The 15,966-nt window shown below is 33.2% G+C and overlaps 1 protein-coding gene across 1 annotated transcript; it reads left to right on the forward strand.

The window, feature by feature from the left end:
• Positions 1–1,597: 1,597 nt before the first annotated feature.
• On the forward strand, positions 1,598–14,697 carry LOC123010600 (serine protease filzig). Its single transcript, XM_044407625.1, has 5 exons — positions 1,598–1,926; positions 8,454–10,523; positions 11,529–11,900; positions 14,117–14,352; positions 14,400–14,697. The coding sequence occupies exons 1-5, from the start codon at positions 1,842–1,844 to the stop codon at positions 14,568–14,570; spliced, it is 2,934 nt and encodes a 977-aa protein (XP_044263560.1). The 5' UTR covers positions 1,598–1,841; the 3' UTR covers positions 14,571–14,697.
• The last annotated feature ends 1,269 nt before the right edge of the window (positions 14,698–15,966 follow it).

The following is a 15,966-nucleotide window of genomic DNA, read 5'->3' on the forward strand; positions in this document are numbered from 1 at the left end:
AGGATTATAGGCCCTATACAGTACGGTGGGATCCTTGTCACAAGGATTAATGTTTTTTTAATAAAACAATAAAATTTCGCATTGTTTATAAATGTAAAAAATAATAAAAATATATCGTAATTTCTCTGTTAATTTTACTACAAAAATAAACATTTGAGAAAAAATATAATATAGAAAACTGAGCCCATATTTTGATAATACTGTAAAAATCTAATGTCACAATAAAAAAATTAATTTCTCTTTTTATCTTTGCTACTTTCCATATTTTGAAGCAAATAAATAATTGTAGTTACCAGCATTTTTCTCTAGTAGCTGAAAACACAATTGTGTGGTAAAGTAGTAATATCGCCGTTTCCAGTTGGTGAGAAATGCCTTTTTCTATTCATTACAAAAACCATATACACGTATTCAATCATCACATGCCTTGTAATATTTGTTTTCAATTTTGATTTTCAAAACTTTTTATCTACTGTAAAACAATAATCAATAATATAAAATTAAAACAATGTTTTTACATCGTTTAATATGGCTCATATCACACTTTCAAAATTTTGTATGAATTTACATACATTTTAAACGTTTATGTGACAAGTAAAAGTATAATTATTTCTTAAATACATACTTAAATTAATAGTTCTGAAGAGTACATCATATCTTTTTTAATTTTCAAATAAGTATTTACATAGAAACCACCGAAATTAGCTTCTCCATTAAATTCTTGACCTGTTGAAACAGAGTGGTCATATATGACCCAAATATTATTCTGAAATAGCAGATGTACTCGTAACTTCTAACGCTTGAGGATATCCTTAAAACAAGATCGATTACTTCCTGTGTGGCCCCAAGCTAGTAGCCTTAGGGCTTGTTCTGTTTAGATAAAGCCACCTTAAACTACATAAATGGTCTGATTTAACTTCAATTACAAACAATTATTTATTACTTAATTAAATACGTAATGCTGAACCGTGTAACATGCAATAACACTTGAATGAACTCACTCCACTTTTAAAAAACGCACATTTCCAGCCGTAAATTCCACTCTACCACAATTTTAATCCAGCACCAATCGGCCGCAGTTAATTAAATGTGTCAGAGAAATTTTATCACAATTCCACAATAATGGATCTAAAATTAAATTAGTTATGAGATGACAATTCACAACTAAAACCAACAATAACGATTTGCGTTTTTTAATCCCCTTTTTCCTCTTCAGTCAGGTTCGAAATTGACTTTCAAATTGACTTTCTCGAGAATAAAATGTAGTTACGTTTTCACTATTGTCATCTTTTTGTAGCATCGGGCATAGCCGTCAATCAGCAAAAAGGTAGAGTATCCACTTGAACATACCTTAGTCACTGAAGAAAGTGACATAAAACAGTGTTACTATGCGAAGAATTTTGCAAATGGTACCTTATGGGCCGTGTCGGGTTTGACCCTCGGCTGAAAAAAGCAGCTTTCTCGGAAAGCATTTTTCGGAAATAGTGGAATGTGAGAAAATCGGTTAGGATGTGCCTAATGGTCGAGCGAAAGCGTTTGGTTGCACCCAAGAGGCTCGAAGTAGCTATAATTTCGTACAATTGACATCGTCTTGTAACAGGTGTATGCATGCACGATACCAGCGGGGCAGGAGGTGCCATAGGAAGACCGCTACACTGTCCCAGTGACCCACTTGGGATGCTCTGGTGGCCGACAGACCAGCAGCAAGTCTTCAGTCATCTACCGGCTCCTCACCACCGCGGATTTTACCACGAAGAGGCTCTTCGTCAATGAGTGTCCAAATCCGAAATCGCAACATGCCCATTAGTTTCAATTCGGTTTAAACATTGACTAGAATCGCCAAAATGAAGTATAGCGTCTTTGTGTGTTTGTGTTTGTTGCATTCTGTACTGGCTGTGGAAATCGAATTTGGTGGTAGCAACCGAAGAGGTAAGTGTCACTGGTGCCAATTACTTCACCCGGCAATGTCGCAATAATTATAACTATGAGCAAAGGTAACGTAATTATAGAACGAGATACCTCGATCAAAACAAACAACAAAAGTGGACAGAAAGTTATAATGACGCTATCCAACTTATTACTCTATCACACGACCACCATATTTGTTTCTGTAGCTTGATTAGAAACAGGAACCATTCATTGAATGACAATAAAGAAAAACCCAATGCATGTGCTTGAATCTAGGCTAATAGTAACCGAAATTGAGATACGAGTCACTATTACGGTTAACATTCTTGATTTAGTTTAATGCTAAAACCGACTGAGAATTTTAAATTATGTAGATTTTATTTCGTGCTGAATTCATTAGATTAATTACGAAAAGACGGTTAATTTTCGATATCGTGATGGGGGCCCATCAAAAGTCACGTGATAAGTACATTTAACTTGACATGTTTACATTTTATACTACAAAACGTTACGTTCTACTAATATTATTACAGGTACACAACAATCTGAATTGCCTGCTATATATTTGGATCATGGTTAAAACACGTTTCAAAACAAGGTTTAAATCGTTATTTACCGATGAGTAACGCTTTAAGAAAAACAAATAAAATCAACATTAATTGTTATTAGATACAAATTAAAAGTAAATACATGCTGTTATCTGATTCGAACGTCAATAAACTTAACTTATTTAATATTTAGTAATATTTCATTGATATTTGGACCTTTAGATCGCATGCATATAGAGCTGCAGATGATGATTGTAATACCTTAAAAAAATTTCAGAAAACTTACGCACCAATAAAATAACTCAGAACATTTTGTGGAGATAGAGAGCACTTACATACACTTATCTACTGTAAACGTCAACACTGTTGATAAATTTAACCAGCAAAGCAAAAGAATTTTTAAAGTTTAACCGTTTATCAAGCAAAGCCATTAAAACTATATACCTGTCTACAAATACATATTTCTGCATTTTCTTTGTTTCCACCATTAGAAACAAGTAAAGTATGTCACTAGAAGTAAGCTGAAAAAAAAAAAGAAATACTGCATGAAATGTTAGTTACATCTTTCAATGTTCATATTTATTTATTCATAATAAATGTATGAATATTACTTCAAAAAATATAGAGTTCTACTAGATATAAACAGTTATCCCAAAGATTCATCACGAAAGACTAAAAGAAATGCCAGCAGCACAAATAAAGCATTTCAAGTGCATAATAATGTGGGATAAATTAAAATATTCGAAAAGTTTTCCCCAACAAAACAATTCTTAGTTTTTACTAAACTTTTGAGCTTCTTATTTTGCGGATGGTTTAGTTCGAATATCTATTCTTTTTTTAAATTATATAGTTTCGTTTGAGACACTATTCACATAAATAATAAATCATTTCACACGAATCGAGTTTTACAAGTTAAACTAAAAGCATCTTGACTAATTTATCTAGTTGATGCATTAATTGCTTTTTTTCTTTCAAGACATAACAGAAATTCATTTACTCGAATCTTAAAAATCACTTAAAACGTTGCTTTGCTCATTAGTTCAATCAATCTTATACTTTGATGCTTCGCTTAATTAAAGTAATCAGTAATTATTCCATTTACGTCAATATTTTACAATTCAATGATGAGCGAAATTAATAGTTTGAGAAATTAAACTCATTGAAACATCCATTACCATTATTATATCTCCCCACCATGATGGCAAAATAAACACTTCCATCAGTATTAAAAACATGAATAATGTTTATAGACGTGCTCAAACACGTGTAGGTAGATGTTGTGTTTATTATTGCAAAGTAGGCAATATGATACGCGAATTTCTATTCACCGCTGATAGAGTTATTATTTTCTTTATCAAGATTCATGCCACTTATGGAGCGAATGTCCACATTCCCACATTTACCTTTCTTGCTTTCCTTTTGTTATTGTTCAATCAGTGAAAAAATTGATACCTTACTGTGGCAAAATTGATACAAAGGTCATGGGTTAGTAGAATGAATAATTATTTTTTTTTGTGGGTTTTCATTCAGTAATTTAAAGGTTGCAACATTTAAATGTAACACAGATTTGTTCCACACTAGATAACAAGAAGGCATCTGCAGGTCTCAATTAGGCACGGTATTTAGTTATAAATTCATCGAAATCCCACTGTGTTAAAATTTAAGGCTACTTTACGTGTCGTGAATATTTAGCTTAGTATAATTAAAGTTTAATGTTTTATTGAAATATACATGCCATAGACATCACTAAAATTAGCATCGTAGTAGTAATTAGAGTGCAAAAATTGAATCACCCTAATATTATTTAGGTCAGAATATAAATTATTTAAAATTATGTTTTATGTTATATCAAGTTAAAGTAAATGTGTTGCAACTACGAAATTAATATTCACCGTTTTGATGTTTACTAAGGACTGGAAGCAAAAGCTTCTGTCAATCTATAAAAAGCATCAGCCATTTAATACAAAGCTAATGGCGGGCTTAAAGGGAAATTTATTCGAACTGGAAACGATTGAACTGACAGCACAAAATTCTAAACAATCGTCTTTTCCCTGAGAGCATAATGCAAAAGGAAAATTATTTATGTCACAACAAGCAGATAAACATGTGCTTGCGGCTGAACGAATTAGTTGAGACCTTATCGTCCACTAGCATTTCACAAAATGAATATTCATTTAGCTTTAATCTTGTGCACTTTGTGTGAGCACCGTCGAGTCGATTTAAAACCGTGAACGTGTGGGATGAAGTAATTAAATTATATTGCCCGCTTCGAGACTAGCATTGTTTAATTAATTTGTTACACAATTTACTTGTCTCGATACGTCACAGTCCCTACTAATCCAGTTATGATAACAAATTGGACAGATTGATAATAGGCGACAACGAAGGACGACCTTCTGGTGTACCTAGACGGCAGATGATCCCTTAACACTAATAATTTAAACAACATACTCATCGTAACACTTTTCTGTATAAATGGTAAAGGTATAAATCATTATGTCGCACATTATTATGGTTTCGTTTCGGGCTCTTTCTGTGAAAGCTTTTGATAATGCATCCTGTTGGGGCTTACACTTTATTGCGCTACAGGGAAAAGTTTCGAGTCCTTGCTTTCGAAGTTCGCTGACCCTGAATTTCAGACAACCATTTATCAAAAATTCAAAAGGCATTCTGCTAAATTTAACAAAGGTTACTTTTGTAAAGTGGTGGTACAAACGGATTCATTCTTAAGCAATTAGAAACACGCAAATTGAAAATACAGTGCATTGAATAAAAGTAATAGCTATAAGAAACAATTAAAATGTTTTTGGTAACGGGTTTCTCGGCTTCTAATCTTTATGTGATAATAAAATTGTTGACCAATAGTGTTATCCAAACAATGATAAATGCACTTTGAAAATTTTCTGACTAATTTATTGTAGTCAATTAAAACAATCATGATTTATGGAATTAATGTTTGTATTCACTGTTATGCTATTATATACAAAGCAAAATAAATAATAAAAGAGAAAATTATTCGTAGGTCGAAAACGAAAATCATTTATGTAAAACTCTTGAAAATAATAGATACTTGAAAAATTAATAATTGTGTCCAGTAATTGTTTTGTTTGAGAATGACCACTTTGTGGTTGAAATGCGACGTATTTTAATAAAACGTTTGTTGTTTGAGAAGTTAGTGTGTGTTAAATTCATCTGCGAGACCAAGAGGTCCAGAAGAGAATCAAAATAAAAACAAAAAATAGTAACTGTTAATAATAAAAATCAAAATATGTACTAATACATTTTTACGAATTTATTAAGTATTAAGCAAGAAAATGGAAATAAAAGCAAAACCAACGCAGATTAACCTGTCCGTGTTAAGAAGAAACCTATTTTGCAAGGAGGTCATGATCTTTAACCCTTGCAACTTTATAGTTACCTTGGCAGTCTTTTCTACTTTTTCACACTTTGCAAAGAAACGGTATAATATAAGAGGAGTTTACACTAAAAGAACAAGATAGCCGTTGTCTTGTTTGTGTTTATTTTATCAACAAAATATTTTGGAAGTTGGGAAAAATTTAATTACAAATCTTCAGGATTTATTTTATTTGGATTTGTATTTAAATGTCAAGAATAATTATATTATGTACTTCCATATGTCTAAGAGATTCCTTGAGTAAAAAATGTAACAAAAATTTGAAACGCCGATCATTATTTGTGGTTTTATTTAAAGCAACAATTGTATCAAACGATAGTAAATCGAGTTCATTTTTTTCGTCCTTTAAAAGCAAAATGAACTTGGAATTCCATTCAACAAGCGTACCGAATTGAGTTGCCTAGTCACTTATTTAGACTTTTAGACCATCCTCCACGGTCTATTTCACCTACAGACAAAATGTCTCAAACCTTCTGATTAAATACCACCATTATAGAACTATGATAACACTGTGCAATACTCACATGCAACTCAAACCTTTTTTTTTTCTTGACGACCTATTGGCTCTCCTTTTTAGCACTAGCAGTGAAAATAACTGTTTCAAATTAGCTAGTCGAAGTTCCGTTCGTTCTGCGACCGATACAACTGAAATCGAGAGTTTACCTCGCTAATTAACCGTATTATCGCACAAACCACGTCATCTCAATCGGACTCAAATCGGGCGATATCAAAGACCGTATGCCTGGGTTAGTAAAACGCGATTATTTCAAATAATAGTAAAAATCAAAACCGCAACTCTTAGAACTTCCCTTTCCTGAGATGTGTGCCGGATTCCGACTTGTCTTGGCCTACTACGTGACCGCATCAGCTGCAGGAAAGTAAGTGCAACTGACCCGAAAAATCACGAACAGCGTGAAGGACACAATTTAGCAACTAAAACATTAGCTAAACATGCAATGTAGTCAAAAAGTGCAACTTTCTTACGAAGCAGCTCAATGTTGCAGGAACAGGCTTGGTCAGTTTACAGTAAATAAATAAAAGTGCTGTTTAGCGAGGAAAAAAATTAAACAAACCGGTAAAATGAGCGACACGTTATTTACGGTTCATCAATAAATTGCAAGATGACAAGTTTGTTTCTCTTTGTTCACAATAAACGTGTGATTTACTTTCACTTAAAATTGATGCAATTTTCAGAAAAATACAAAATGACACCTTCTTTGATTTTCTTACTCAAGTAGGTCTCGGTTAGAAATCAGGCCAATTGAATTTATTGCAGCGCTTTAAAATTGTAAATAATGCTCACTTTTCCATAAATATTAACGTGATTTGAATATTTAGTCCAAAATGCCTTTACCGGTTAGTAGTAATTAAATGAGATAACGATAATATTGACATTTATCTCGCTTGAAGTTGAAAATATTAATGAACGAATGAGAAAATTTTCGATAAGTATTAGAATAATCAAAACCATCTCCGAAAGTAAAAAATCTAAGATTTACTTAAAAGAGCACGATTTAAAACAACGACTAAATTCTAGCCATTTCTGAACATATCCTTTTTGAGTTTAAGTATCCTTGTTTGAGGCAAGATATTTAAGGTGAGTCAGAGCATTCCACAAGCGACACATCGAAGCTTCCGGTATTTGTGGGTCAAAAAAAAACATAAACCTACAGCGATATGAATAAGAAGTGAGATCATTGTTACTGATTTTACCACCAAAATCAAAACGGAACAACATATTTCCATGTCCTGCTTTCCACGAGACCATATGTTGCCAATATCGCTATTAGTTCAGGCAATGTTATTTAATTAAGCTAATAAATTTATGCCGAAGAAAGTGTGACAAGCCGCGATTATTTATGGATAATTATTTAGTTTGTGTTAAGTGAATACAGATATCGTAAAGATGCATTGTTTTCTATTTAAACAAAATACTTTAGCTCAAGCATCACTCTTGCTCTAGGGAACACTTTAAACATTGCACTTCTTGCACTCAAAGCTCCTTCATGTTGATAATAATTGAACGAAGCGTTTTGTATTCGAAACGCGAATTAAAATAATTGGAAGTTGGAAGGCAGTTCATTTGGGAAATTGAACTGAAACCTACAAAGGCTATGTAAATGTTACGATTCTGACAAAAGTGGATAATCCAAAAATGTATCGCAGAAGGTGTGAACAAGCTTTTATTGTGCAAACGATCGTTTCTGGTGCAAAAACATAGCAGCAAAAGCAATTTAACGCCTGCACTACATTTTATATCTCCATTTTCTCAATATAAATGAGCCTTCCGTATAAATATAGCCATCGATTTTGAACAAAATTTAACGTTTACACAAAAAGTCGCCTAACGCTACAAAATGTTTTCCTTTCATTAAAATTTTGAATCATTTAACCGGGCATTGTCCACTTTTATTGATTCACTGCGAGCGAGCAGTTTGATAAAATAAAACGAACGAACATTTGCAGTAATAACCATTTATTTTTACTGAATTCTAGTTACTTTTAATTTAAATAATGATATATAAAATTTTATAGGAATAAGATCTTCATTTCCTGCTATCGCTGAAATTAATTTTCTGTTTCAGAGTCGAAAAAGCTGTTTGGAGGATACAGGATAACGCCTCGTTTCTGTAAACCGACACGAAAAGCAACCACATCTCTTGGAGGCCCCAATATTTGTATGTTCAACCATGAATGCAGTCAGAGAAATGGTCAAGTGGTCGGAGCCTGTATGGATGGCTTCCTTTTTGGTGCTTGTTGTCAATTACCAGCAGGAGCATCAGGAGAATTAGTAGAAAGTGATCTCCATCCTGTGACAAGTATAAACAATGAAGTTTCATCTTCAACACTCCCTCCTCCGATAGATATAATGTCCAGTGGAGTGTCTCAAATCACCCAAACATTGCTTAATCCCGGAGTTTTACCTACCGCACAAGATAACGCAATGGTACAAATTGGTGGTGATCAAGTTAAATTTTCCACAACAGGAGTTACACACACAACAGCTCCGGAAACAATGATTTTACATGGAATCAGTAATAGTATTAGCCCCAATGATTTTAAAATGACCACAAAGGAATCTGCAATAGAAGATAGAAAGACTACAATGAGATTCGATGAAACAACAGTGCCATATTCAGAAATGCCAACAATTCATATTTCCGTATCCAATGCACCATCACATTATACACCATCGCCAGGGTACCAGAAACCAATTTTTAGACCAAAACCATCAAAACCGTCAGATACTGATAAGTACGTTTTAGTACCAACGATATCTCACACAGCTAGACCAAATAAAACGCAAGAAATCGATTCTATTGTAAATATTTTGCAAATGTTGAATGAAACCTCGACCAACAATCCGTACTATGGCCAAACTTCGAAAAAACCGCCATCGACATCTTATGTGTTTAGTGCAACCCCGACTAGAAGACCGGGTTATAGTCCTCCAACAACATCGTCGAAAAAACCACCATCCACTTCATATGTTTTTAGTACAACACTGAAACCCAAAAGAACAACAACACCGCTAACTACTACAAAAAGAAAGAGCAAGCCGACAAAAAATACAAATAGAAAAACTACAACTATTAGAGTCACAACACCGTATGACTACAGCAGTACCCCAAAACCGGCAGGACACAGTACTGTCGCTAATTCGCCTCTTGCTTTTCTTTCAACACGACCTCCATCTACCTCTTACGTCTACAGTAGTATACCAACACGAAATCCAGCGTCAACTGTCAACACACACATCGCGGGACCTGGATTTTCCGTAACTTCAACACCTGGACAATTTTCAACTTTTCCAAGTCCGGCACCAACTCTAATAGTTTTAAGTCCGGTAACTGAAGACGATGTAATCACAAGACGGCCGTTGGATGAATCCGAATATGGCTCTTCTGGAACTCCACTATACACAACACCGAGACCACCGCTTGGTTCAATTTACTCATCCCCGAGACCTCCCTATGCCAGACCCAGCTTGAACTCAAACAGCAAACCCATCAACAGTGTCACAATCAATAACCACGTGACTCAGAACATCTACAGTACTAGTGAACGACCTCAACCGACGGTTTTAATTACTCCCAAACCTAGTATCTCAAGTTCTTTAAATCCATTAGATTACAACACTGGAGCTGTTGAAGTTGAAGCAAACCCAGATCAATATGTCAATTTCCCTCCAGTGCGAAATCCAAATTTGAATATGTCTAATCCAGTCCTTAGTGATGAGGATATAACGACTCCAGCTTTTATTGAAGACGAGGCGTTGAACACCAAAATGGAGTCGTTTGTAAATAAAATTATTCAAGGGTTGCAAGAGCCGTTTGATGGCTTAAAAGATGTTGTCTATAACAGAAATACAACAACTGCTGATACTACAACGAAAAAGCCAGTCAAAAAACAAGGTACTACGACGAAAAAACCAGGGTCGAAGCCAACTTCACTTAGACCTGTGACTTCACGACCAGTGAGTACGAGAGTTACTACGAAAAGGACAACGACAGTTCGTAGACCATCTTCAACGGTAACAAAGAGGCCGACCACCACCACAAAGAGGCCGAAAACAACGAAAAGGCCACAAACGACAACGGAAAGTTTCATTGAAGAAGAAAATGTTCTTTCGGATTCGGAGCAATACAGAGACCGTAAGTTGATTTTTTTAATTTCGAAGCCTAAATGAGAATCACAGTGACTACAAATTACCTAAAAATTGGCAAATTTCTCAGAAAGTTTCTATCTAATAAATAACATTTGAAAATCTACGTTACGTGTATACATATTGCTAATATTATATTGCAAAGATCATTACTCCTGGGTGTAGTTAACAAACTAAATGAAACAAAATAAATTACAGTTAAGTTTGACTAGACATAAATTACAAAACAAAGGATGTATTGAATGCAAACAGCAAATTCAGGTTATAGAATTTGTTTGATTAACATGGTCTAAAATTATTGTGTAGACACTCGTTATTTAGAAAATCTATTTCAAACGAGAAAAGCAATTCAAATAAATATTTACAACAACGAAAAATATTTTAACATTTTGATATTTTATAAAATACAGAGCTACAGTTTTAATAAATTTAGTTTTTTTGTGCGTACATATTTATGTTTTCAGTAAATTGCTTACATTTGTAATTTACAGTTACATTAGTTTACAAATTAAATAATTATATTCACAGATAAGACTAGAAGACGAGTAACAGCCTTCAAGAAGCGCCACTAACTGTTTGAAGATGCCGTCTTCGACCCATTCCTATATCAATTGTGATAACAAGAAAGGGCAATTTAGTTATATTTATTGATTTAGTTTTACTGTTATTATTTACTATTTATTGTTTATTTTTTTAACTTATTAATATTGCCAATTCTAATTTTTAGGTAATTTTGTTTAATGATTTGTAAAATATTTATTGTTATTTATTAACCTGTTGTTGTATGGTTACGCGCAATGTGGGTAAAAGGTACCTGTGTTTTGTATTTTTTTAATAAAGAACTTTGTCCAACAATGTTGAGTTTTTACTCCACATTCTGCGATGAATTATATGATTACTATACAAAATCTTGCAAAACAAAATTACCAAAAGACTGGATTTCTTTAAAACTAATTGGCTGTAGCAGTGTATATTAATAATATAATTTTTCCAGAATGTGGCATAAGACCTTTATTGAAAACCGGAAGAATAGTCGGTGGTAAAGGGGCGACTTTCGGCGAATTTCCTTGGCAAGTGCTCGTGCGTGAGTCGACATGGCTGGGACTCTTCACAAAGAATAAATGTGGAGGTGTTCTAATTAGTAACAAATACGTAATGACCGCTGCCCATTGCCAGCCCGGATTTTTGGCCTCTTTAGTGGCCGTCTTCGGCGAATTCGATATCTCCGGAGACCTCGAGAGTCGAAGACCGGTCAGTAGGAACGTTAGAAGAGTTATCGTACACAGAAAATACGACGCTGCAACGTTCGAAAACGACTTGGCTTTACTCGAACTGGAATCGCCGGTTAAATTCGACGCGCATATCAGTAAGTTTTATTTTCTTATTTGCCCACCGAACGGTATTTTTGCAAATTGAAAAGTAGGTAGACGGTCAATTATGATTCAGATTGAGTGTGTACCTGGGTGCGAGCAGGCTACTTTCTATTATAATCATCGTCGGAACGGTTCGCTGATCCATTACAAAGATGCCGATTTGGGGGCCCACAAATTCCAATTAGCAGACGGTTTACTCAACACGCACACAAATTCCTCAATCTGGTTATGTAGGCCCACTTAGCCGCTTTGCAGTCTCATTTAAATTAAACTAGCATTCACGATTTTGCGAAGAAATCATAAAAACATTACACAAATTGTGTAATGCAGCAAATTCAAAAAAGAAATACCATGCTTTCAAATAAATTTCCGATCAAATTGTCCTGTTAAGTTGGCAACATAAACTATCATCAAACGTCACACGTTTATAGGTAGTCAATTTTCATTATTATTAATTTCCGAGGTGTGGTCACTGGCAATGCCGTCATCTGATACAATCTAATATCACCAATAATTCGTTGTTGCCAATTTAATTTTAAAACTAAGTCAATTTGATCGGAAATTTATTCGAAAACTTGGTAGGTACATATTAGCAAAACCATTCTTAGAGAACCAGTTGTTGTTTTATGGCAGCGGTTCTTAAATTGTGGAGCAGGGTAACAAAAAAAAATGAAATTCTGAAAAATCTTTTTGCAGAAACTAAAACAAATAACTTAAATTACATAACAGAAGAGTAAAATGTTACAGAGTTAGAGAAGTATACTAATATCATTTTGCTAAGACCTACTAAAAATTTTATTACTTTTAAGTTAAATGCGGTATTGTTAAGAGTAAACCAGAGGGTAAACAATTCATAAATTAGTGGACCCACCCGGACCCTGAAACAGGTCAGTTTTGAACAGGGCCGGATTATTTACTTTCTTTTTGTCTAAAATTCTTGAAATATTTTAATAGTTTTTGATGTAGTCAAGTATTTTAAGAAATTTAAAAAAGCCAGGTGGTTATTAACAAGTTATTATTAAATAAAGCAGATTTTTTTTTAATAGTAGCTTGGTAAAACTCTACCACTACTTTGGTTTTAAATACGGCCCTGTTGTGTTGTGTTGGGTGCAGCAACACTTGCAAAGGAACGTGCCATTTATGGAGGGTTACAAATTCAAGCCATTGTTTGGTTAATTCCTTCTAATGTGTCATAAAATTTTTAGTAGGTCTTAGCAAAATGATATTACTATAAATGTAGATCAAAATTTTTCAACAAACCTAAAAAATAAAGAAAATGTTGATTTAGAAGATGAACAAAAAGTATAAAACCAAGCTATTATTGGTTAACTATTTACGTTGAAAAAACAGTATTTGTTGTAAAATCATATTAATTGGTTGTCCTTTTTGGAAAAAATATGGATTCTTTAAAAATAAGCAAAGCTTAGGTTTTGAACAACATTTGCTCTATTTTTTTTATGACAGAAATAATAAAACGACGGTATTTAGTATTCAGTTTTAAAGATTGTAAAGTTGAAAATTGAATTTTTTTTATTTATTTGTGCACCTCAGAAATAATCGTGCATTTCTCTCTTTTTATGTATGTACTTATAATATACTATTTTGCAACTTTTTGTGAAAAGAGTCTACTCGTGACTCTGTCACTCATTTAATCTTTTCACATAAACAAACATTTCTTTATCGTCTTATACATATAATAAATATAATTTATACAAGACGGAAAAGAAATTGTTTATCTACGAGTGAAAAGGTTAAGTTTACGAGTGACTAAGTCACGAGTGGACTTTTTTCACGAGTAGATAAACAACCTTTATCGTCGTGTGTAATATTTCGTTTTATTTTGTACTCACCTACCAGAATTTCTTGAATTTAAACAGTAGATAAAAATTACTTTATTTCACTAGACGATAAAAGTCTACTTTATCTACTGAGATTAGTTAATAAAAGCACTCTTTAACTTTGAGTACAAAATAATTGTTTTTATCTACTTATAATTTCAGAAACCTGCTTAAATTTTTAATTAGTTATCACAGGTTTTTACACTGTTTTAGAACATGAATATTTGCGTCTGAAATTTTATTCAATCAGACGAAAGCGTTTCTATACTAGGTATTCTATTTTACGAGCAAAAAACACATCGCGGTGATGAAATACAACTGCTCCAATTTCTCCGGAACATTTTTCTCTTTTTTAAATAACTTTTTTTCAGTCCCTATTTGTCTACCTCGCGACGGCGAAGACTTCACTGGAAGAATGGCTACGGTGACGGGATGGGGCCGTCTCAAATACGGCGGAGGCGTTCCTTCGGTCCTCCAAGAAGTACAAGTCCCAATTATGGAAAATCATGTCTGTCAGGAAATGTTCCGGACAGCAGGACATTCCAAAGTTATCCTGGATTCGTTCCTGTGTGCGGGATACGCGAACGGCCAAAAGGATTCTTGCGAGGTAATTTTGCACTTACGTATTACTGAATATTTATTATGTTTTTATAGGGCGATTCGGGAGGTCCTCTCGTCCTGCAGAGGCCTGATGGAAGGTATCAATTAGCAGGGACGGTGTCGCATGGGATCAAATGTGCGGCGCCCTATTTACCAGGGGTGTATATGAGGACGACCTTTTACAAACCTTGGATAGTTGCTATAACCGGAATCGATACCAGTTAACAATTTTTCAAAAGTGCCCATGTGATGAACTTTACCGCGTTTAAAGATATTTAGAGAAATGTTGAGTGTTTTGTAATTATGTATTTATTTATTTAGTTATTTAAGGAATATATTAATTTATTAAAAACCTTTCTTTTAATCCTTCTAACGTTTGTATCATTTGTTTTCATAATAATTAATTTATTAATTGAAGTTATTTAATATGATATTAGAATTCAAAAGCTTCTTTAATAAACAGTGACACTAACGCAATTTATATCTTAACAAAAATATAAAAGCCTTTACAAGTTTGTTTGATACCTCATCTGTCACTGTCGTGTAAGAGAAAAAAATTTTGCAAAAGCCAAATAACTTTTTTCTTTGAACTCAATTTTATATTTTTATCAGATTTGCTTCGCTCTCTTTTTTACTTTTTACAGTCCGCTAATTTTAAAATGTGAATAACAAACAGGCAAATATTCTTGTACAAAATTATTTATGCATAAGCTTTTTACAAAAAAAAATTAATTAATACTCTCGATTGCAATAACAGTTAAAATTTCTTGTTAATTATACTCATCAGATTAAGAAAAATTTGCCCCTGCTGAAAATTACGAACCAGGATAGAGCGGAAATGACCTTCCATCACCGACAGGAAATTTCAGACACATCATGAATTCGTTATAAACGTCTACATGATATTACTTTAATAATAATGATTCTGCCCTGAACTAATTACTTACACACATTAAAGAGACACTGTAAATAACAACAGCAGAGGTTTGTTGTCATTCATATTAATTAAACAGTCCTACGCACGTAACATTTTTTGATACAAAATAAAGGCAAATTCATTAATTAATAAAGTGTATTTACACTTTTTTGTACACAAATTAAATATTTTTTAAGAGTAGTCAAATTAATTTTCAAAGCACGAACTCGATATCCTTACGATCGATAAAACCAATTTGTTGTTCTATCTCATTTTGCTTACAGACAACAAAACTGTAATTAAAATTATGCTATTAAAAATATTCTGTGATTTTGGATTGATTTAAGTTATGTATTATTGGATTTAAATCATATTTAGACTGAGTTTATTCATTAAATTAAATATTGAAACACTAGGGAGAGAAAAAATGGCATACACAATATTCAAAATGTTTATTTTTACAGACAATGTTTCTAATGTGATTTATGTTTCGCTAACTACTATAAACAAAGAAATGCTAGATTGTATTATTGTTTATGCTTTTCGCAACATTTAAACTGCTTATCTAAATTTTAGTTTTAACAATAAGATTCAAAATTAAATTACTACGATTAAAAACAGACGAGTTAAGCACTTTGTTTAAAAGTAAAATGATTAAAAAAGCTGTAGTAGCACCTAGGTCACTGTTCGGAAAGCTTTTTATTG

The sequence above is a fragment of the Tribolium madens genome, unplaced genomic scaffold (assembly GCF_015345945.1).
Source record: "Tribolium madens isolate multiple individuals breed KSU strain unplaced genomic scaffold, Tmad_KSU_1.1 Scaffold_91;HRSCAF=231;Tcas5.2_LG7, whole genome shotgun sequence".
Classification (NCBI taxonomy): Eukaryota; Metazoa; Arthropoda; class Insecta; order Coleoptera; family Tenebrionidae; genus Tribolium; species Tribolium madens.